General features: G+C 31.1%; 2 protein-coding genes across 9 annotated transcripts; one reads left to right on the plus strand and one right to left on the minus strand.

The window, feature by feature from the left end:
- Window positions 1–24,723, minus strand: LOC127706208 (neuropeptide S receptor-like). The gene is made up of 2 exons (XM_052210691.1): window positions 24,423–24,723; window positions 1–1,630 (listed from the first exon to the last, which is right to left on the minus strand). The coding sequence occupies exon 2, from the start codon at window positions 1,435–1,437 to the stop codon at window positions 151–153; it is 1,287 nt and encodes a 428-aa protein (XP_052066651.1). The 5' UTR covers window positions 1,438–1,630; window positions 24,423–24,723; the 3' UTR covers window positions 1–150.
- LOC127706212 (DNA damage-regulated autophagy modulator protein 2-like) lies at window positions 3,676–23,597 on the plus strand. Of its 8 annotated transcripts, none has more exons than XR_007984320.1 (11): window positions 3,703–3,982; window positions 4,855–5,058; window positions 5,779–5,905; window positions 6,696–6,749; window positions 7,788–7,855; window positions 8,229–8,383; window positions 9,161–9,329; window positions 10,561–10,598; window positions 11,956–12,129; window positions 15,885–15,955; window positions 21,144–23,597. XR_007984320.1 is itself a non-coding variant. In XM_052210694.1 (10 exons), the coding sequence occupies exons 2-9, from the start codon at window positions 5,027–5,029 to the stop codon at window positions 15,918–15,920; spliced, it is 726 nt and encodes a 241-aa protein (XP_052066654.1). In that variant the 5' UTR covers window positions 3,729–3,982; window positions 4,855–5,026; the 3' UTR covers window positions 15,921–15,955; window positions 21,144–23,597. The 8 variants fall into 8 exon arrangements, 2 of the variants coding, with proteins under 2 accessions (XP_052066654.1, XP_052066655.1); XR_007984322.1 differs by having other exon boundaries at window positions 3,715–3,982; window positions 4,973–5,058; XR_007984319.1 differs by having other exon boundaries at window positions 3,679–3,982; window positions 4,855–5,905.

Here is a 24,723-nt window from a genome sequence, read left to right on the forward strand (position 1 = left end):
ATGTAAGGGGGAGGAAATCAAATAATTATACTAATGCACGAGGATAGGGAATTAGTATGTACTGTAAAACAATAAGTTGTGGTGAATATCAAAACGAGAAAAAAATATGTATGTTTATTTATTCATTCAATGATGGCAATGACTTACAAATTAATTGAGTCCTGCTTCGCTGCTATCCTGATTAATTGAGCCTTTGGAGATAAAACGAACTTTTAGTTTGAAACATTTTTCGTCGTTTTCTTTAAAAACATATCCCCTACTGCTTCCACCGGAACTACTACCTTCTTTCGAATCATGGCGAAGATAATAGTTTATCTTGCCCGTTACAACGATTGTTCCAGATGCACCTACATTATATGCGCGTCCAGTTTTCACTTTGTATATTTTTCCTGGACAGCAGTGGTCAGTCATTATATGTTTTACTTTAATATTGAAACACCCGTATAGAATTGGATTGAACGCACTCTGCAATAAGGCCGCTGTTTCAGCAAACACCATAACTGATGATGGTATTTTGAATGTATAGTCGCTGTAGATTTTAATGAGCGTTGTTACAAAATACGGTGTCCAGCATGCGATGAATGTTATAATAATTGCCAGAGTCATCTTAATGGTTTTTACTTTTGCCGTCGATATTGTGTTCTTTGCGGAAGCATTCTGACAGAATTTTCCACTCTGATTTCTAAATGGTTTACCTTGACGCCAAACACACAAAACAACGCTGATGTAACAATATGACATAATGATGACAGGAATTATCAAAATATATGAGGTCAAAAAGGTAAAATAAACCTTTCGTTGCCAAGGCGCTGTATAACCTTGACTTTTACATCCATATTGTACGTGTCCGTTATCAAAAACCTGTTCCTTTGTCTGTACAAATATGAGCAATTGCGGAGAGGCAAATATAAAAGCAAGAAACCAAGATGTTAAACACATTCGTTTGGCTCGTAAAGCAGACGACGGTTGGTGAAACTGGAATGGTCGACACAATGTACAATACCTGTCAATACTCATGGAGGTCAAAATGAATGTTGTGCTAGCCAAGGTTACAATTTGTAGATAAGTCAGTATCTTACACGCAGCATTACCGAGTACCCATTCACCAAATGCTACAAAAAGAATCTCGGTTGTCATAGTTACAAAACAAACAGTTAAATCTCCAACGGCAAGATTAATAATGAACATATTTACTCGACTGTTTTTCTTTCTGTATCTCGTGCAAGAAAGTACAAAAATGATCGCAGTATTTCCTATGATCGTGACAATCATTATAACAATTAAAGACACTACTCGTTGAATAACGTCTGGGGTCCATATTTTATTATCCACCATATGTATCCTGTTTTTACATTCTGTTAAAGACACTGTTACTCCATTTATAGGATGACAATTCCAACTTCCTCCATGGAAATCATAAGAACTGTTATAGTTCATAATGTACTAGTAACAGTCACTGATAAATATTCATGTTATACATCTTAAAGACATACTGTTAAACGCAATGTGTCCGAACAGTGGGACTCACATTTTTCCTCCATTGAATAAAATTATCAGCCTTCCTCAAGTTTGCTTTTTATCACAAATCATTGTCATCCAGGGAACAGTTGCGCGTTAACCTCGTTGGAAACTGCAAATAAAGGAAATAATATATTAGTCAATTTAGTATTCCTAATAATAATCATTACGTAAATCATGAAATTATCAATTTTATATAAATATAGTGGCAAGGATAACTGTTCAGTTTGTCCAGGCTATAACAAGGCGATATAGAGAACATGCATTGTTCCAGTAAAAGATTCAACCAAAACATGTTTAAAACTTTTGATTTGCAGAAATAAACTTCTAGATGGATGTTCCAACAGTGTTTTGAAATTCGGATTGATTACATTCATTTGTGACCAGCCTTTCCCAATGAAAATCCATGCGCCGATAAAAGTAATATTTTCCGAATTAATTAAATATCCTGCCTTTCCGAGGGTGTAGATGGGGTTTACAGAATAGAGAATAATGGGCCAAATCTACAGAAAAATGGTCCTAAAAATAAAGAATACAGAAAAATTCGGCCAAAAAAATAAAGAACAGAGAATAATGGGGTGCTTTACTATAAAGAATAGACAAGAATGGACAAAAGATATATAGAATAGAGGAAAATAAAGTAACAAATTAAAGAATACATAAATGAAGGACCCCCTCGTCAAGACCCTCCTTTACCTTTCTTACGATGAAACAAAAACTAGGTTTTTATTAGTAAACATTCTGTATAACTCTTTTATATAATTGCGTTTAGTCCTTTCATTTGTTAAAGTTGAAGATGAAAGGTAAGATTAAATAAATACGACATTTAGTATAATCCCTTCTTTAAATACGATTATCAACCATTATATGACAAAAAGAAAGTTTTTATTAGCAGTTATAATTTATATTTCCCTTTAGGCGTTAAATCAAGGCGGCATATTGTTCACGACACGAAAAGAATAATTTAACCAAAGATACAATGTTTTGAACAATCCTTTTTCTATTTTGCGAATTATTCGTGAATATAAAAAATGACAGTATTCTTAACTGTTGAAAGAAACCTTACATAGTATGTACCAAGGTGATAACATCCACGTAGTTAGCATAGATCACTAGACAGAATAATGTCTGCATAGTAGCAAAACAGTTAATAAGTTGGTTTCGTTTAAACTTTCTCAGTCTCCTGCTTCGTAGACTACATTTAATTTATAATATTCATTGGAGGTCAAAATTGAGTTTTTGTTTACCATTGACTTTTTTTTCAAATTTAGTCATTGATTGGAATTTTATCTTTATTACACTTCCTTACATATTCGCATGGTAAATTTATGTATTTGTGGTATGTCTTATTCTTACCAATAATTTTCGATCTTAAAAAAAAAAAACAGAACAAAAAAACAAAAAATCAAAAACAAAAAACAAAAAACAAAAAACAACTGGACAGCGTTCTTAACAGTTCTGTTTGACCAAACTGTATTCCATCCATTTTCCTCTTGTCATCACAACTTTAAAGGTCAAAGTCCTTGATATCTTTTATTTTTATATATTTACATTTCATATTAGTTGTCAGATTAAATATATAAGATTTTAAACCTTTCATATTTCGATATGGCACGTCTACTTAAATCGATGCAGTATTGATTTATACGACCTTCCAGAATTTTTATCTATTTTAATCTGTTCAATTTTGAATTTTCGGACAAATTCTGTTAAACGCCCACCGACTCTAGTCTTTCGCTATTGTCTACCTTTCGCTTGGCATTGTTTGTGAAAATTGGTGATTTAAACAAAATGTTATCATCTTTTTTTTCCTCATTTAATTGAAATTGAAATCACTGCGAGATTAACATTTCCATTCGGCTGTGAGGAGACAAAAATAATTACGGTTGACATCCTTAGAAGAGCTATTACGAATAATTCCGACGATAGAAATAGGGGTGTTATACACCATTATGAAGATAATTTAATGTAGATTTACGACATAACAAGTTTCAGTGTGAGAGACAATTGCAGAATCGAAATATAACGGAAGTTCGCGACCAGGTGACATTTCTCAAATATGTGAGTAAGGTACCTTGTGTAAAACCCACCCAAACCCTCATATATTCTGCGTCTGATGTGGAGTCAGTACTTTGTCAGATGTTTACAAATTATAATCTTAACTATTATATATTTAGAAATTAAAAAACCCGAAACACGTATCACCTCTTTGTTATTCATGAAAATTTAGAAATACAATATTTTCAAATGTATAGGTGGGTGTACAAGTGACAATCGCTGATTTAAAAGTTTGCGTGCAGAATATAATGAGTCGAAGTCTAATCGGCAAAAAAAATCAACGAAATTGTTCCATTTAAAATTATTCTACTTCCTTATAAGGTCTATTTTACCTGACGACACTGTTTACATAACAAATTTTGACATACTAGTTACATTTTATAAAGTTTGTTTAAACAAATTTAAGGTAAGATAAAGAGTTTCTGTATTTCGTAAGGTGAAAAACATCTGTAAAAACGAAACCAACATTTCGTTAACGAGAATAATTATTATTAATTTTAACATTTTGCGATTCTTCTTTCTTTTTCAACTGTAATTTGCGTGTGCTGAGTACCGATATACCTACTAGTATATATATCATCTGCGTATTGTGTTTACACATCACAGTCGTTGGCCTTTTTAGATTTTGAATACAAATAAAGAGATGTGGTATGATTGCCAATGTGAATTCCCCAGATGACCAAAGGAACGAGAGTTACAAATCAAATATTTTATTATTCCAATCAGGGTCCCACAGGGGGCATTTACAATTAACAATTATGATAGTATAAGCAACAAACATGAGACATTGTACGGTTTATAACGTGACAGATATTATAATAGACAAATTAAAATAGCATTTATAACAAAAATACATTAAAAGTAGTCTTGAGTATTTTTGTTCCTTTCTTCCTTATTACCATTATTATTTCTATATCCAGCAGTGTAAAAATAAAAAAAAATTAAAAGAATTAAAAAATATTAATAATAAAGATTGAACAAACTTAAATTATTATCTATAAAGATGGAAATTTGTTCATCTGCAGGAGACGCCAAGGGACGGTGTTCTAGGATATACTGTTGATCGCGATAGGCAATAACAGCAATCCTCCCCGTGTCAGAAGCAGATGAACAAAATAAATAGAGAAACTGAATCCGGTCAATTAACAAATAATAATTTTTTTTTAAATAACAACAATTGCTAATTATGCGAAACATGTCATATAAATCTGATATTTGCAGTGTTTAACCAGGAACATACACAACTCTTTTAATACATGTAAACAACTATAATTATAGGTCGTCGTACGGGTTTCAAATGTGAAAATCTTATTTACAAAGTAAGCTATAAAAAAGAACATTAACGGCCAGATTTATACAAAAAAAATTAATAAACGAGAAATATGTTTAATGGCAGACAACAACCACCTACAACCACTGAACTACGAGTTCCTGCCGGGGACAGGCTATTATGTCCACTTGTATTCGAGTGCCATGTAAGAAGTGAGTCCTTATGATTTATTAATTATATCTGTCGAAGCTATGAAAATGCATTCAAATATTTTTGAATAGAAGCATGAATACTTGAGTTCATAACCTGCTTCTACGCACGTGCTTGCCATATGAAGACAAGAAGATGGGGTACACAAAGACAACTATCCACTAGAATCCAAATATCGTGGATGCTAGCAACTATATGTCACTTTACGGCCTTTAACACTGACAACACACCATACCCTATAGTCAGCTATCAAAGGCTCGACATAGAAAAAATGATAAACAATGAAAACAAGAAAACCAACGGCCTCATGTATGACAAACAAGCATAAAGGAGCCTCTGGCCTTTGTTAGTCTTGTATCATTTTTAATTTTAGTTTCCTGTGTATAATTTGGAGTTTAGTATGACGTTCATTATCACTGAACTAGTATACATATTTGTTAAGGGGCCAGCTGAAGGACGCCTTCGGGTGCGGGAGTTTCTCGCTGCATTGAAGACCCATTGGTGGCCTTCGGCTGTTGTCTGCTCTATGGTCGGGTTGTTGTCTCTTTGACACATTCCCCATTCCCATTCTCAGTTTTATAAAGCCCGGAAATATGAAAGACAGCGACTACATTTCCGTTTAGACAATATTTACATCACATATATATTCATGTATCATAATTTCAATTATGCTTTGATTTCTGCGTTTATCAACTTGATACATTAACATGCTTTTGTTTCAGGGTTTTAAAAATATGTATTAAGGTTCAGTTCTAAAATGTTGTTCGCTTCAAGTTGCAGTTTAGCTAGCTTGATATGCATATTACCTATTGTAACAAATGTTTGGATATGGATTTCATTTGGAACTACGTAAGTCCAGACTACATGCATTAAAATATTTTTTGTTCACTTTTAAAATAGAGGCGACATTTATGAAGATTTAAAACATAGCAAACATACACGAAAGTAAGGAGACATGGTTAAGATAAGCGTGTAACTATTCTTGCAAATATGAAAAAGTACATCTAGCAAGTGATTATCAAGGGACAAAGACTTAGATACAGTTTTGATACACAAAAGTATGCAAATGCAAAATATACGTATTGATATCAAAATCACACAGCAGAAGATGAGTGTATTTGATCCAGTTTGTTACGGACAATACCTACCTCATTTATTCGATTCCAATTTAAAACAGTAGCTGTGCTATTTTGTTTACTTACATATGAATCATATAAAATTTACTAATAAACCAAATGTTATAATACGGTACAAACAGAATGCATGCATCAATGTAGTAAATATTCAGCTCTCCGTTTAAGGTTTATTTGTATTTATTAACATGGCACGTGCAGTTTATATATAATAACTGTAGATAAATATATACGTCTAAACTATGAACTTTATAGAACTCCAAAAACTAAAGAGCAACTTTTCATAATATTTTAAAACAAACATTTATTTCTTTCGTGAATTTCAATTCGTATAAAAAATCTACCCTTCGTTGCAATGATTGCAATGTCACTAACGTTAATTGTTGCTCACTGAAATTATTAAAGAACTTTGAAGTTGGAATATGTTGCTTTAAAACATTTTGACGATATTTACCGCTGTATCAATGATTTTATCGTATCAATTATATGAATATGATTATTTACAGATATGGGCTAGCTTATGCACAGAATCACACAAGTCAAGAGTTTCCATATATAAGGTAATGATAAATTATTTTCCTTCATTATCCGAGTTCTTTCTGGGAGATCTAGCTGTATATAATGTATACACAACAACAACAAAAACACACCGACTCCATTAATTTGGAGCAACCATTTCTATTGCATGTAACAATTGAAAAGGGATTGAAACGGTTCCAAATGTTGACAGAATATTTGATATAAACATCAAATTCTGTGAAAATGTAAATCTTTTTAATTTTCAGTTTTGACTTCTAAAAAAAACACATTTTCAACCCAAAAACAAAAATGTTCCAAAATTGATAAGACTGAATTGCGTGTAACGTTTCGCATACAAATAAGGAAAATGTTTCTGATGTTCAGTTTCTTAATCGATTGTGTTCTATATTTGTAATGAAAATTTGAAATTAACTTATCTCACGACTTTTGATTTTTGACATTTTTTTTTTATATAAAATCCACATTGTTATATTTTACTGTAAACCGTTGATAAATTTCAAGGAAATGCTTAACATATACTCGAGATTTACAAATTTAAGCTTAATCAACAATTCTATGAAAATACTGTGTATGGTAAGAAGTGGTGCGTATTTTCTGTTGTTGAGTATTATACATTTGTAGTTCACTACTTTATTTACAAATATCTCACAAAACATAAATTATTTAAAAGTATCATCAGGAGTTAAGTTTTTCCTAGAATGCATTTCGTTACCGACACACAGACACGCATAGTGATAATAAAGGAATTGAAACGAACCGAAGAATATTAATCATGATTATCAACTTTTAATTAACTTGACAAAACGCGCGTCTTGTGTACCAAATTTTAAGTCTGGTATCCTTGCTTTTAGATGTAAGGAACACATGTTAAGGACATTAAGTTTATTCTGTAACACTGGTAAAAAAATCGGATATTTAACGAAATTTAAATTATAGAAAACATACCTGTACGCAATCATCAACAATCACTACAAGTCAAACGTATTAACGAATCTTTTTTTTTTGCGTCGAGAAGCGTATATGTGTACAAGATATTTATTCGATCTATCTTTTTTCAGTTATACTGGTGTAGAAGAACCAGAGAGCGGTATATTTTCCATCTTAGTTGCTGTGTCAGCTATAATGTGTAAGTTGTTTTACAAAAATTATAGTAAACGTTTTGTTTTAATTGGGGCCAACATTAATACCATGACGTTGTGATTGCCAATGAGACAACTACGTGTATCCACCGGTGTATTAATCTAGAATGGACATTACATGCAGGTGTAGTTTCAAAATCAGTATCCAAATATGATATTACAAATGATGGGGGAAATATGAATTCAGCTGATTATACTGGTTTCAATGTTACACTCCAAAACAATCAAATAAACACGCATTTCTTGCTACATTTGTACATACATCTCATTTCACTATAAATGACATTAATGGCTTAGTTAGTTATATATGAAAAAGAATTCCCAACAATATGATTTGCAGTTCAAATTCTAATTTTTCAGTGGTAGTAAATGCTGAAATGAGATACTTATTTATTAGAGAAAAGGTGACAAGAAATCGCGCAAATTTTAATAAACACTGGCAGAGAGCAAATACTGCTGGACTTGTTCTAGCTATATTTTCGTCGTTTGGACTGTTAATGGTAGCATGCTTTCAGGTAATTTAAGTCAACATGATGCTTTCCTTCAAATAAAACAAAATGTATATGCATAAACAAAACCATTTATAGTGTATAACCTGTTGGGATCGTTTTTTTTTATCAACTTCAACAATAGAACCAACCACATTTAGCCACGAAGACAAATTTGTCATAATAGTTTTTGATGCCGTATTATTTTATATTTAGTAATTATTTTCACTTTCTTAGTTCTTAAATCGGAAACATGTAAATATTGTTATTTGTCGAATCCACCGAAAAAAAAATCTAATTAATTTATCAAAGACATTTTTAGGACATTGTATTTTCAAACAGATGGTCCCTAACAGAGTGAAGTAATGCCATTTAAAAAAGTGAAATAGTGCCGTTCAAACAAAGAGAAGTAGTATACGTGCCATTCAAAATGAGTTAAGCAGTGCCGTTCAAAGAGAGTGAAGTATTGCCATTCAAAAAGTTTGGAGTAGTGCCATTAAAAAAAAAAGAATAAGTGCCGTTCAAAGAGAGTGAAGTAGTGCCGTTCAAAAAAGAGTGAAGTTTTGCCATTAAACGGGTGAAGTAATACCATTCAAAAAGAGTGAAGTAGAGCCATTCAAAAAGTGAAGTAGTGCCGTTCAAAGAGAGTGAAGTAGTGCTATTCAAAAAGAGTGAAGTAAAGCCATTAAAAAAGAATGAAGTAGTGCCGTTCAAAACGAGTGAAGTATTGCCGTTCAAAAAGAGTGAAGTAGAGCCATTCAAAAAGAGTCAAGTATTGCCATTTAAAACTTTTTTATTTTGTAGGTTGATACCATGTTTCCACCCCATATTGTAGGTGCTGCCATAGCTTTTATACCACCAGTGGGATACATGTGTATGCAAACAGCTCTCACATTCAAGATTAAGAGAGCACGATGGGAGCGTGTGTGGCAATGTATTCATTCTGTTGTCACATGTATAATTTTTACTATTTGTATCCTTTTTTACTACCTGTAATGATCTTCATTGATCAACCGAAAAGACATTTAATATTAAAAATCGTATAATCTATGAGAACATATCAAATCATTTACATTTTTTTTTAACATGGTACATATCAAACATAATATCTCCATTAGTTCATGAGTTTTCCTCATTCAAAGTTTTAAAATTCTCTGTAACATAAATTAGTCACAAACTTCGTAATATTTTCCTTCAATTTTGTAAGTCCATCGCAATACAACACACACACAGTAAAACGTTTGCAAATAAGTGATATCCAAGCGTGTGTCATGTAGTATCAATTATATTTGGATAGTCAGAAACGTTTAATGTACTTAGGCTACCTAATATTTCGTCGCTAGCATAACACATAAAGTATATTCCAAAAACATACAGACTGGTGTCATACAGACTGGTGTCCTGTACACTATAATCACTACTAAATTTCGTAAAGTTTTTTTGGATCTTTTATTCATTTATCTATTTTATTTTATATATCTTGTATATATCATGAACACGATTAAAAACAAACAATTATGATTAAATCAGTTAAATCAAAGCTATTTATCCGAATCATTATCGATATGCATGCATTGCATTGTTGCTTTGAAACTCTGTAATGCCATTTCAAACCTCAGCTAAAAAAGCCCATTTAACGATTTGAATTAAAGCGTTGTGGCTTACCGGCTTTTTTAAAAATCATAAATGATACAAAATAAATCATAATTATAACTTGCTATGTTATCAAATTAAAATAAATCGTGTTTAAGCTCATCTCTTTCATGATGTAAAATATTCCGCTTAATACTAATTTTTGTGCGCACGGCTCTTTTGACTTGAAAAAAAAACACTGATTCAGGATCTTTGTCAGGACGTTGGGATTGGGCCCTTATTTTTGCGGTAATTCTGGAATTAAACTTATGACGGGAGGAATTAATAATTATGTTTTCGGGATCTGGGAAAGCAAACTTTATTTTCTCGGAACTCGGGATTCAGCGTTTATACTTTTCCAGGAATCAGGGATGATATCCTTTCGTAAACCCTTCAATTTATGCATACAATGAGATTCAAAATTTAGATAAACTGAACAAAATATGAAATATTAAATTAAGATGTTACATTCGTTGCAGAAATGTAATGTATGTTCCCCTCCAGAAAATGTATAGCTTTAATTTGTAATTTCTCACCACTCTAATGGATAATTTCCTTAATTTTCAATATAGTTATTGTATCTTTTATATATTATAAAATAGATGAAAAGGTATGTACATAAATGCAGTGTAATTCAGTTTAAAAAAAAAAAAACTATTTCCGTGTTACTGTTCATTGAAATAGATTTTTTTAGAACACTGTTCAAACAATTTAATTTGTTTTGTTTTGTAGTTGATATAATGACGATTGTTTTCATTTTCATTGATATTTTTCTTATTCCTGGGCGTTTTTCAAAAAATGTCCACTTTCTCTGTCCAGGGCTTAAATTGTGATAAAATCATATATATTTTTGTTTGTCTAAGTCTGTAATTGAACTTATTAAAAACAATGACAACGCATTTTGTCTGCTTTGTGGTAAGGACTCTTTCAAAATATCAGAAAAAAGTGCTCAAAAACAGCAAAAACGCTCTGTCCACATTTGAAAGTATATTCAAATGTCATACAATTTACCAATCTTTTTAGCTCATAGAGCTACATTTGAACATTACAAAAAGAATTCAGATATTGAGATAAGTTCAAATAGATTTGTGCTACTTTTTAATTGGCGTCCATGAAAAAATGTCCACATCGCAACGACAACAAACAATTGGCAAAATAATTGCAGTCTTTCCTTTTACTTGCTACTAATACACTTTCATTTAGTAAAATGATGGTCATCTTTGGATGCTTATGATGTAGTTCGTCTTGCAATTGGCAAGTCCTATTGATAGCGTACTTTTTTTACTTCTCCACTTTGCAACGTCTTTTTTTAAAGAAATGTTGACCTCAAATCATAAAAAACGTGAAATAAAATGCATTATCTAAGACAATAATCATAAAAATATGTATCTGAGAAACCACGTGTAACAACAATGGCTGCTAACATGTAAATACGTCAACTGCGCAACGGTCCACTACGCAACATTTCGTTTCGAAGTGGACACAATCCGTTGCGTAGTGGACACAGATCGTTTCGTAAGGAACATATATCGTTACGCAGCGGACATTTGTGAATATTTTAAAAACGGTTTGTAATATTTTCTAGTAGCTGAAATTGCAAATCAAATAGTTAAACCGTATAAAACCATTTATTTTGTCAGATTCTTGAAGGCAAAAATTCCTTTAAATTCTATTTTTTTAGCATGGTAAAGCCTTAAAAAGCGTTGCGAAGGGGACATCTTGGTTTACCATGTTCACTTTTACAGAGTTGTTGTCAAACTTACCGTTCATTTTAAGGTTGCATATTTTGTATTTAGTTTATACTGATGTTAAAGTTTTGACATGAACAATTAAAGCACTTATTTCTCAACCTTTTTTTTTCATTTTCCAGTTGTCAAAAATGGACATTTTTTTTAAAAAGGCCCATATACGTTAGGTTCAAGTTCATTTTGATAACCAGGTATTTACCTTTAAAAAATTATTTCCAGGACAAAATAAAGAAGGTTTTATTGTTGGCAAAAATTACAGAACTGCTACTCGCATTGTTACTTTACGCCTTTATCTTGTCCTTTGTGGGATGTTTTAGAGAAATACGTGTATTTAAAATAGACGTTCAGCTAGCCGAAGATCACTATAGGAACCGAGATCAAGATAATGGAAAGGTAATTTTCACAACAAATACAGTCATATGATCCTTCAGATTTGATAAACAGGTTTAATATGTTGTATATATACTTAAATGGCAGAAGTTATACTATCAAAACGTGTACATAGACTTTTTTGTTATACATGTGTAGAGGAAAATCCTTTATTTTATCAAAATCTTTAGTGATGTACTGCTATTGAGTTGTTGTCTTCCGTACTCTAATTCGCTGACAGCTTTCCGTATTCAGTAACCTTAACCATGACACGTTTCGTTAGAATTTCTTCAATTGCACAGCGTTAGTGCGAGGGAAACACCGTGATGAAAGAAAGGTAAACAAACTGGAACAGAAAATAGTATTAACCAATTCTGAAGAAATATATAAATACACCAAATCACTGAGCAACAGTTATGAAAAAGTTTAATTAACAAAAGGGTATGCATGTAAGGCATTAAAAAAACAAAAATACATATCTTTATATCGTCTCACTTGTTTCCCATGTGCTCCATGCTTCTGTGTTGAATGTTTATCAACAAGTAACGATCGGTATAATTCGGCGTCTAAATCCGAAAGTTTATTTGCAGGTCAAATTTTCGATCAACAATCACAGGATAAAATATTTGTTTTTTGTCAATTATACACAATGGATTCGTAATAAATGTTAAAAAAAACATTCGCAGAGGACTTAAAATATGCATGCAATTATTTCGTCAGCATAATATTTACCAGAAACTCGTTTCATATGAATTTGAATCTATAGTTTGACGATTTTGATGTGGCATGCTATCCAAATCATTGTCGTTTAGACCTATAACTAGAAACAGAGTTGGTTTCATTATATATACAAAGGATTTTATTTATTTTTATTCCATGCACATTATAGTTATCCAATACTAGTACAAATGTGTACTGCCACGTTACCTGATTTAAAGACCGAAATATAAGATACCATTCGTCCTTGGCATTTAATAAATGTGGACTAATACAATAATAATTATTTCGGCCTCCTTATCTATGCAAACTATTTCCTTTATATGGAAACCAATGAGTAGATTGTACAAAGGCATGTAATGTTCATGAACATATATAGTTTTGATAGTATAGAAAATACTTGTATAAAACAGGTACTAATTAGTCCAAGCTAGTGTTGGTTGAAATAACAATAATGCACGCACGTAACTTTAATGTATTTTCTGAGAAAATTAATGTCTAGATATCGGCTACTTTGTGAGAAAGTCTCTTCATACAACCCTCATTGGATCAACTAAGTGGAGATTAAATTTAATATTCTTTACGTTGTACATACATGATTGAATGCAAGCGTTTTGTCAAATTATGTTGTAATCAACAGCAGATAAACGATTGTAAACATCTAAATTATCAATGTAAGCCTAACTTGAAAATAAAGCAAGTACTCGCTTCAAAGAACTTTAATTGTGTGTTGATAAACAAAGGTTAACCATGTGATTTGAAGATTGATTTATTGTTGGTTGCCCAAAAGAATAAACCATAAAGAAATTGACATCTCTTTGACTTTTCTTATTTGCAAACTTTACCTCTTTGACTTGTAAGATAGAAACATCATTTCCTCATGTTCCTAAGGAGAATATATAAATACGGGCAAGATCTTGCATTTGAATAAATACAACTTTTCTAGTGACTAAGTGATCTTACTTTTTAAAAATTGACAATGTTACCTCATTTTGATTTGGTCTCTGTATTGTTTTCCACATGTTTCAGTTGAAAAAGTATTTGTGGATAGTATATTTGTGCAATTTAATTCATTACTGTTTAATGTGCTGTATGTTTTCATTTTTTTCTTTAATTGGAAGTTTTATCAATTATCATTGTTAAGTTACTTTTTTTTTATTTATTACAATTTCCCATCCTTTTTGTGTGAACAAATTTAATAGCAACAACTCGGAATAAGTCAATGTACTGATCAACTGTTTTTCAATATTTTCCACACCATGTAGATTTTATTGATATAGCATGACACTTTATGAGTGCAAACTAGTAGCTATAGTGAGAAATCCTATAGTATTTCTGTGGTTGCTGATTATTGAATAATATAATGCGTTTTGTTTTTATTTTGCTCTCGTTGTTTTGTTTTGAAATTAAACAACTTGTCTTATGCTTAAATGAAGCGACAGTCATTTTCAATCAAGTATACATTGTATTCCTTATTCTGGCGTATGCTGATAGATTGAACATACCTCTAATATCATATTAGAGAGCATTGGTTCCCGGATATTTGGTGATATAAACGCATGCACTTCTGATCTGAGCAACAGTGAACACATGTCCTCCTATTTCAATTTCATATAATATTTTGTATTATTCTAAAGAAACTTTCAACAGGGGTTTTACAGTGATCTATCATTTAATACATATACATGTACCATCCAAATGATGTGCTTATTAATAAAGTTTCAGCTATGCGTTCAAACTATTTTGTCTGAAATATACAATACTCTCGTGTACGTTTTTTTCTGACCGAGCCATAAGAAAGAAGTGGTTCTATACCTAAAACGCCTGTCCCATCTTGTTTTTTTAAGAAGCATGAAATATATATGGGAATAATCTGTTTACATTATGGTGTTAAAATATATGAAATTCAATGTAGTTGCTTGTCTGATTAGTGTTAGAGAGATGTTTTGCGCAATACCATTATTTTCTTTGATGTAAATTAAAGCTGAATAAAGGAAATGTTATGATTATACTCTACTGGTCTTGATTTTCTGCATTTTTGCACATGAATATTATTTTTCTGCATATATAATCAACCTCATTTGTTTGAATTTTCAAGAACCAACTTTTATTTCTGTTGTAGAAATTGCAATCGAAAAAGAACTCCAATACGTACACCTATATTTATTTATGTTTTACATTAATACGCGACCAAGTTTTAAGTGCCAATCTGCCTAAGAATCAGGCAGTGGTGAAAACATGACAAACAAAAACCCACTCAAGTTGACATTATTTTATGTTCAAAATGTATAATGGTGCACCAATATAACATTTGTTTCCTTTTTTCTGTTCTGGTAGTTTAAGATATAATTTGGTTTAAATGCAATAGAAATTAACAATTAAGGGAAGATAACTCCGTAATTTACTATCCATCTAACCAAAAGTTATCTAGAGATTCTCGAATTATCAGACACATAGAAATGAAAGACCAACCATTTCAAATTCAGGAAAAAGACGGGGGTAACTCCAAAATAGGATGATAAAGTCGGTGGGTTTTTTCCGACCAAGAAGAATTCTATCACAATAATAATAAGTGTCAAGACTTGTAGACAATTATGTAACAGACTTTCATAGATTAGTGTACTGTTTTGTATCAAATGTTAATGAATGCGTCGTAAAAGAGCATTTATCTTCTAACTAATGTATTTATTAATGTATGTCCATTTATCCCTTATTTTAGTCTGAAAATGCTTTGACGTCTGACGGCTTTTTTGTCACTGGGTTGGGACGCTGGACGTTAAAGCGAAGTCCATATAGAAAACATGGGAGTAACATAAATAAGGAATCACATAATATATGATTTATCTTCGTGAAAATGGAACTATTACAATTTCGAGACAGAAACTTACCGCCTAAAGTTTGACGGATACGGTATGACGGACATCGAAACCCATCAAATCCGAAAAAAAGGCCGTCATACGTGAGAGCAATCTCGGACGGTCCCCACTTTATAATTAATATACTTTTGAATGAAATCAAAATGCACGTCGATTTGTTTTAATCAATCATCTGTTTAATTTCAGCTGCAGGAACCTTTAACCGACACTCCGACTGTTTAGCTTTATATTATGTTATATTCATATTGACATGCACGGTAAGTTCCTCTTACTTAATTAATCACTATACTATCGGATTGTCGATAACCTTTTGTGATCGACTAATGACCCCAATCTACACAGCATTAGTAACATGTCAACATTCCATGAATAGAATAATATCAAAAATAGGGAGATGTGGTATGATTGCCAATGAGACAACTACCTACCCACATCCAAATGAAGTGGATGTGGGAATCATAGGCAACCGTACGGCCTTCAACATCGAGAAACACCCATATCGTAAAGTCGGCTATAAAAGGCATCGACATGAAAAATATGAAACAATTCAATTGAGAAAACTAACGGCCTAATTCATAACAAAACATTTAACGAAAAAAAAATATGACAGACATGAAGCAACGACAACCACTGAACTACAGTCTCCTGACTTGGGACAGGCACATGCAGAATGTGGCGGGATTTAACATGTTTGTGACACTCAACCCCCGCCCCCCCCCCCCCCCCCCCACCCCCCCCTAACCTGGGTCAGTGGGGTTACAGCAAAACATAAGAAAAGACTATAAAAATCAGTTGAAAATGGCTTAACTCATCAGATCGGTAAACAGCAGAAAAACATCTAACAAAAACACAGACCGGACGTGGCAGGGTATTTATACATCCCTAACAACAAAAGACACAAAGTACAGATCTGAGAGTACTCACAGTTACTGACAGCTAGTTCAAAGCTAATAACAAAAGTAAAAAAAAAACATGTATCTAAGACTAATATATCAATCAGTACACTTCCAACATCCAATGGATTTAATGTAAAGACATCATTAACAGTCAGAGAAAAACATGACATTGTGCAATGCCAAACTATAGATATCGTTAGATTGAAGTACCGTGAAAGTGCATATGTATATAAAATACTAGTTAGTATAGTTTCAATTTACTGATACCAAAATCAATATTTATACCAATAAAAACAATATTCAAAGATCGAATTATAATGTTGAATTGGTAACCTTTTATAATAAGTTTATTTAAAGAATTGATAAGCTAATATAGGATATATATAAATTTCCAGGCTTTTACCTAAATGGTTTAACCCATTTCTCTGACGTCAGTCTATTATTCTTACTGTAAATTATTTTTTTAGAATCAACTGTCCACTGTGTTAACTTAAGATAACTTACATTATAACTTTTAACTTATGGTCTTTTATCCTCCCAAAAACGAATTTCATATGAAGGGTTCGAACTCGCGCGTATTTTCATCGTAAATCATTATAGTCTTCAGTCTATGCATTAATACGCTTAATTGTCAATACATGTCAATACACTGGATTCTGTCTCATTGATAATTAGCTTCTGTAATCAATGAAATATATATTTGTCTTGGTTTGTTTATGTTTTTTTCAAATTTTTTTTATTTGTTTTATTTAAGGGTATTATTTTTTTTAAGGAAGATTATTGTTCTACATTTGAACGTTCTTGAGTATAATTATATAGCAATATCAAAGTATAAAATGACAAGTGAAAAAATAAATGAAAATTTTATTTAAAATTATAAAAAAAAGTTTATTCCGGATGTCAGGTTTGAATATTGGTCAAATTTTAATATCGTTGCAATTAACTGAACCCATATACGATTGTGGCTATAACACATTAGTTGTTACCACTATAAAATCAAGGAATTGTATATCAGTACAATTATTTAATAAAATAAACTTCCATATGCCCATTACACTTGTCACTTTTAACGTACAAGGACTTTCAATTTTCTTTTTCATCATAGCAAATGCTTACCTATGGTTTTAGTTTTATAATATTATCATGCTATCAATCAATTTTTCTTTTTTTTTATTATAAATGGTCCAAATATGCATCACGTCAACATTGAACGGCCTTTAATTTGAATAGGGTGTGATATAAAAGCCACGACTGTAAAACTACTTCTTTGACAGTAAAAGAACACAAACATCATCGCCATTATATAAAAATGAAATATATGATACCTCTTAGATTAAAATAATATTTTTGGTCGAGAAAAAATTTAATTCCGGGTACAAGGTTTGAACTCCGTACTGTTAATATCACCGTTCTGACTTTCGTTACATGTACCAACGACTATGGACTGCTTGATTGAAATCAAATAAAATCAACATAACTATACATTGGCAGCAGGAGCAATTCGGCTGGGGATTCGGGAATGCGTCCCACAGATAATACTAGCTTATTGACTGATTGAAGATGGATGCCTAATGTAATAACAATAAATTAATCTAAACTTAATGAAACGGAAACCGTTTAAACAAAATTTATATGCAAGTGTTCAAATAAAACCTTTAGGACATACTTTTTATTTATGCAGGAAAGCAACATGGTTTTCTTTTTAATTAAAAATAACAAAATGAACATGCAACATGAATTCGGAGACATACACATGTCTCTGATGAATTTGAGCAACATGAGACGGTCGGTTTGTGGCAGTATCGCTAATCTTATAGATTAGGATGAGTAAGAGTAATTGGTAGCCAGACCACAGATAACTTAATAGATTTTCCTAATAATATATATATATATTTCAAAGGTTCTAAATTTTGGTAATTAACATTTTCAAACTTTTCAAATCAAGATAAATATATTCTGTATATTAATATATGTCTTTTTAAGGTAGCACAATACAAAGATTTTTTCACCCCAAATCAGACAACTTTAAACTGATGTAATTTCTTTCATCCAGCTTTAAATTTTATAAATGAGGTACCAAAAGAAAGAAGAATGATTAATATTTCATATGGTGATAATTTCATTATGACATAATTATTACATAATTGATTATTATGTAATTAGTTGCTATATTGTGATGTTCACACTTGAATGAATTTAGCTTCTTTGTTATTCATACCAAACCAAAATATTTTATAGATTCTTGTACAACACACTTTGACCTCCAAAAGGGTGTCTCAGATTTTTCCTATTGTATTTCATTCTCTCATAAACCTTCAATGAAGTTTGCAACCTCAATTTATAAGAGATCGCTAAATTTAATTGGGTATAAAATTTGTTCTATTGATGTTTTGGGAAATCTGGGAAACCCTTTTGAAGATAACTGGTCAAGGAACAACATTTGTGAAAATCAGACATATAGGGGCACCCATCTAGGAGCTATTACATTTTAAACTTGAATTTCATGATAAAAATGAATGTGTCACAATTGAGTAAATAAGGATTTTCCTACTTGTACCCCCATTAAATTCAATATAATTCACACATGTACCATGGAGATACTTCAGGATTGGCCATTAATCATAAATCAATTAGGTTTTGACCAGCAAGAAAGCATTCCATTTCAGCAATTCTAAATATATAAAGAAAATGCACACCCTATGCATCAAAAATCAGATCTGGCGGGAGATGTTATATCATTATTGACCTTGCTGTAAATCAGTTGCTACTGATATGGTCAAAACTCCGCCCACAATGATAAAACTTTACTATTAATGATCTCAGAAGTTTAATTACACATTGCATTTACTTTTTTCAATATGGATTTTATTCTTTTAGTACATAAAATAATATATTTTGATTTTTGCATTGTTACAAAATGTAAGTTATGCATGTGTACACAAAATGACCAGTTGGTCAGTCTAGAGGATCATTATGGGGGATTTCTAGAATTATAAGTGTAAACAATGGCAATATGGTGTTTTACACAAAGTAGATTTTTTCATTTTTGCAGTTTGAAAATGAAATATTTAATTTGTATTTTCTTTTAAAAAGAATTCATATTTAAATTTTTCTCCTTAAGAAATTCTAGTATAAACATCAGCAACATTTAAAATTGTTGTACAATTATATTTGTTTAATATCTATACATTTATATTTTGATTCCCTCTATATCTCCTAATAGTAGTTTTGTTTTTTCTCCTGGTAGCTCCAATATAGAAATGTATTTTTTTTTTTTTGGAAATCATTATCTTCATTTTTCCATAAATCCCTAATCTACCTCTTTTTCATAACTGTTATTTTTATTGCTGGTCAGTGGTCATAAAGCTATCAAATGATTCTATTGATTAACCACAAAGTACTGCCCACATGTTTTTATCTAATATCAGTAAGACACGTGCATTTGTTTATAAATTAAACTAATTATCCTCAAAACTCATTAACAGTGCAAAATATGTAAATAAATTTTTCTTCTGTGGTTTTGAAATATTAAGAAGTAACAAAAACAGCTGAAAATGAAATTTTCATAAAATTTAGTTGCTTTTGTATTTTGCTACCTTAAATAAATCATAAATACCAAAATCTATTCAATTAAAATAATTTGTAACTATTAAACATTAAATGAAATAGTCATTAACCAATATGAAATTTGGAGTTAAAAAGGGAAGCTAACACCTCATTTAAGTTATATTTAACTTATGTTAACTTGTCGAATTTCTAAATATAGATGTGAACCATGTGGATATAATTATTTCCAACTATTATAGAATAAAAAAGACAAAATAACAAAATACCAAATGAAATTCCGTTGATTTATTGTCAAAACGTTAAACAGACAGTCGTTCAACTAGAAATGGGTTAAACTAGAGAATTTATAACAAGTAGTGGATTCGGAAACGACTTTTACGTTTACGAATCCACTACTTCTTATAAATTCTCTAATACGTAATGTTGTATGAATGATGATATGCAAGAATAGAAAAAATTCAACTCACGCTTTTACCTGCATTATGCCCTAATATTTTTATCGTGGTGTAAGAAGACTTACATTTTATAATTAGATAAATGAATAGAGATTAAAGAAGGATAAAAAAAACATCAAATTTTAATAATTGAATAAAAATAAACAACATATTTTCTCAAATTGTCTTGAGCACTGTTCATTGACAAACATTGTATAAGCTCTTAGGGCCTAAAAGATAAAAAGACATAACGAAAAACAAGTCCAAACACAACGAGATATTCAGCAACATGAACCCCACCAGAAATGTTATTTGATCTAGTGTACTTCCCAAAGTTAGGCAATTAATGCTGCTCCAGGAGCATCATGACTAAGACAAATCCGATGATAAATCACATTCCGTAATTTCATAAAAGTTGAAAAAGGAAAGGAATATTTTGACTATTGCAAATTAAACATCTGCAGCCATCTGTGATAAATATATTCTGTAACGAAAACCAAATGGTAAAAGCGATTGTTATTAGTGATAAATATATTCATCCTTTTCAGGTTATATGATAGAATGCAGTGATTAATTTGGATTACAAATATTGTATGACAATGATGATTATAAGACTATAGATAAATGTGATATAGCGTTAGAATGGTAAACTTCCGAGGCATTGATGCATAATAATATAGAATGTATATTTAAGTATTGTAAATACAATAATTATATTTTTCTTTACAACATAACTATTTTTAATTAGTTTTCAGCCATTTTCATGATGCTTGTAATAATTTTTGTTTAAAAATTTTAAAAGATTTTTTGCATGTTACATTTTTTTACTTATCTAATTAACAAATTTCAATGTACAAATTATATTGATGAATAATTTTAAGTGGTTATATTTTTGCAACTTTTATCTTTTGAAAATGATTTTTTTATGGTTACTGTTAGAAGTTGTTGATAATATGAATGAGTGAATATGAAATTATTTGTAACTATGCCGTGCTTTAACATTTAACAACAAAAGGTTTTTTTTCTTCAAAAACTTTATTGAAAATTAAACTTGAGTCCAACGTACTATGCATTGAATCTTCTGCCAGGAGTTAGATTTTTTATTTGGTAGTTTTTCCATATAGTATTGGTATTTAAAATATTAATATGATACCTTGTTAATAATGTTAGTTTGTCTGATACTTGAATGTTACTGTCTTCAGTATGTATATCAAGTGTACTTCTGAGAACAGAAACATATATCAATGCAGGACAATCAAGGGAAGATCAGTTAGTTTTTGTCATAGGCAGGTGCTCCTCACAAAAAGGAGCTACTTATTAAAAGGTTCTTTTGTATTGTTTGATTTAAGAAAAAGGATATACAAAACATGATGTATACTTAGCATTATTAGCAAATAATTTAGACATATATCGTTTCTAGTTTTATTTTCAAGTTATATAACTTAACATATTTTTTGTTAAAAAAAAACGGTTTGATATTGAATCATAAAATTATGTAAAATGTAAATTATTTCTTTAAGATATGATGTTTACACTCGTTATGTGTGCACTTATGATTATTTTATTTTGGTCGATTAAAAAATGTTATAAAAATATGTCAAATCTGATTGTTTTCTTTACAATATACATAGTACAGTTATTGAGAATACCGTACGAAAATCTATGTTTAAACATTCGTATTGTAGTGTAAAGGAAATTGGTTTTTATACGACCGCAAAAATTGTTTTGGGTTCGTATAATACTATGATGTTGTCGTCGTCGTCTGTGTCGTCGTCTTCGTCGTCCGAAGACACATTTGGTTTCCGGACAATAACTTTAGTCTAAGTAAATAGATCTCTATGAAATTTTACAAGAAGGTTCAATACCACAAATGGAAAGGTTGGGATTGATTTTGGGGGTTATGGTATTAACAGTTTAGGAATTAGGGACCAAAAAGGGGCCAAAAACAAGCATTTTTGTAGTTTCCGGACAATAACTTGGATGCAAGTGTATGGATCTCTCTGCTCTGACATTGTACCACAAGGTTCCATATCACAAAGGGAAGGCTGTGATTTAGATTGGGGGTAATTGCCCTACACATGCAGGAATTGGGGGCAAAAAAGGGGCCAAAACAAGCATTTTTCTAGTTTCCAGACAATAACTTGTGTTTAAGTGTATGGATTTCTATAAATTGTACTACAAGGTTGCATACTACAAAGGGAAGGCTGGGATTGAGTTTGGGGGTAATTGCTCAAACGGGGGGGGGGGGGGGGGGGGGGGGGAGTATTGCACAATATATTTTTAAGACCTTTGACCACATTTATGTTGTGTCAGAAACCTATATTAAATCAAAAATTTGATCACAATCCAAATTCAGACAGTATCAAGCTTGAATATTGTGTCCAAATGTGCCCCAACTGTTCAGGGTTCGACCTCTGCGGTCGTATCAGGCTGCGCTAAGCGAAGCATTTTATTTTTTATGAATTCGCGACAAATAAAATATTGTTTAAACATGTCAAACTTAAGACTTAAGTGAAATTTAGAAAACTCGTACAAGAAATATAAGTTCATGGACTTCCAGAATGTGTATTTACACAATGTTTTATGTTTCTAAGAGCTTACAAACATTCATAATGAATCTGATTTCGATAACAGTAGAGATTACTTTTTTATAAAAAAATGTATAAAACTGTTTTATACAAACTGTGTGTGCTTTCACTACAAATTTATATTTAATAAATGACATTATTACGTATTTCATAAACACTATACATATATGATTGACAGACAGAACAAAAACTTTGTTTTTTATATGTAGGAAATATAGATCTTATATAAGACTAACATGAATTATCATGAGTTTGAACATTTTGACTGACGATTGTGCAATTCGTGACCATTATAAAATAAGCGTAGATAGATGGACAAGCCAACTTATTTATTTTATCGTATCGTCAACTATCGTGTCTTACAATGTACAGTGAATGACTTTTTACCTTTATAAAAGTGGCCTACCACAAAGACTTATTGTTAATTCATCACATAAATCGTCTCCCAGTCTGACAGAGTTCAGATACCTTACAAATGTATATAAAAATATGGAGATGTGGTATGATTGCCAATGAGACAACTATCTACACAAGTTCAAATGAAGTGGATGTAAGCAAGTATAGGCAACGGTACGGCGTTCAACAATGAAAAAAAACCCATACCGTATAGTTGGGTTTAAAAGGCCCCAACATGAAAAAAAAGAAACAATTAAATTGTCAAAACTAACGACCTTATTTATAACAAAACAAGCTACGAAAAATAAATATGACATACATGAACTAACGACAACTACTGAACTACAGGCTATACCAATTTGACATTTTGTTCTCTTGACTCCACACATTTTATATTTCACGCGGTACTTGCAGTTAGACAACAACCCATTTAAATTATACAATGTAGTTGAACTTCAAGTTCCTAATTTCTTGCGTTTTATTTTATCGATAGTGAGACCTGCACCTTTGAAGGACATTGATTGGTCAGTTAAAGATTAATAACGCATAATGTAATAGTATTACCTCTTCACGAAACCTGATCCAATCTTGCAATCACCATTCATATCTCACTTATAATGTACATTTTCTTCCATACGAAGTTTGCAGATATGAGTGTCAAGTGATAATTGAACAAATCGATATTGGAGACACTGTGATTATCGTGTTGTAAGAAATATTACTTATTTCTCAATTGATGTAGAAAGATTGAAGAAAATTTCAATCTCGCCACAGAAAAAGTAGAACATGTATTTATAATTCTATAATTTTAAACGAATATCAGAATGAAAACAGATTAGTTACCTTTTTGCTGTTTTTGACCTTCCGTCCCGTATTAAAAAATAAGATACAGTTTTCTACCCGATTAGGTTGACAAATACATCTGAAAAAAATATATTTAACAGCTTTTAATTCCAACATAGATTTTATTAATTATTAGTCTTACTCAAAGTTCAAATCCTGATATATTGTTTCAATATACATGTCCATTAAAGGGATATCGGTTGGTATACTTACCCGGATAAAATATGTCTAAACAGTAAACTTTTGCATTGCTTCAGATTTGTACGAGTCTCGATATTACAACATCCTCCAATATAGAACA

Source organism: Mytilus californianus, unplaced genomic scaffold, assembly GCF_021869535.1.
Source record: "Mytilus californianus isolate M0D057914Y unplaced genomic scaffold, xbMytCali1.0.p SCAF_6, whole genome shotgun sequence".
Classification (NCBI taxonomy): Eukaryota; Metazoa; Mollusca; class Bivalvia; order Mytilida; family Mytilidae; genus Mytilus; species Mytilus californianus.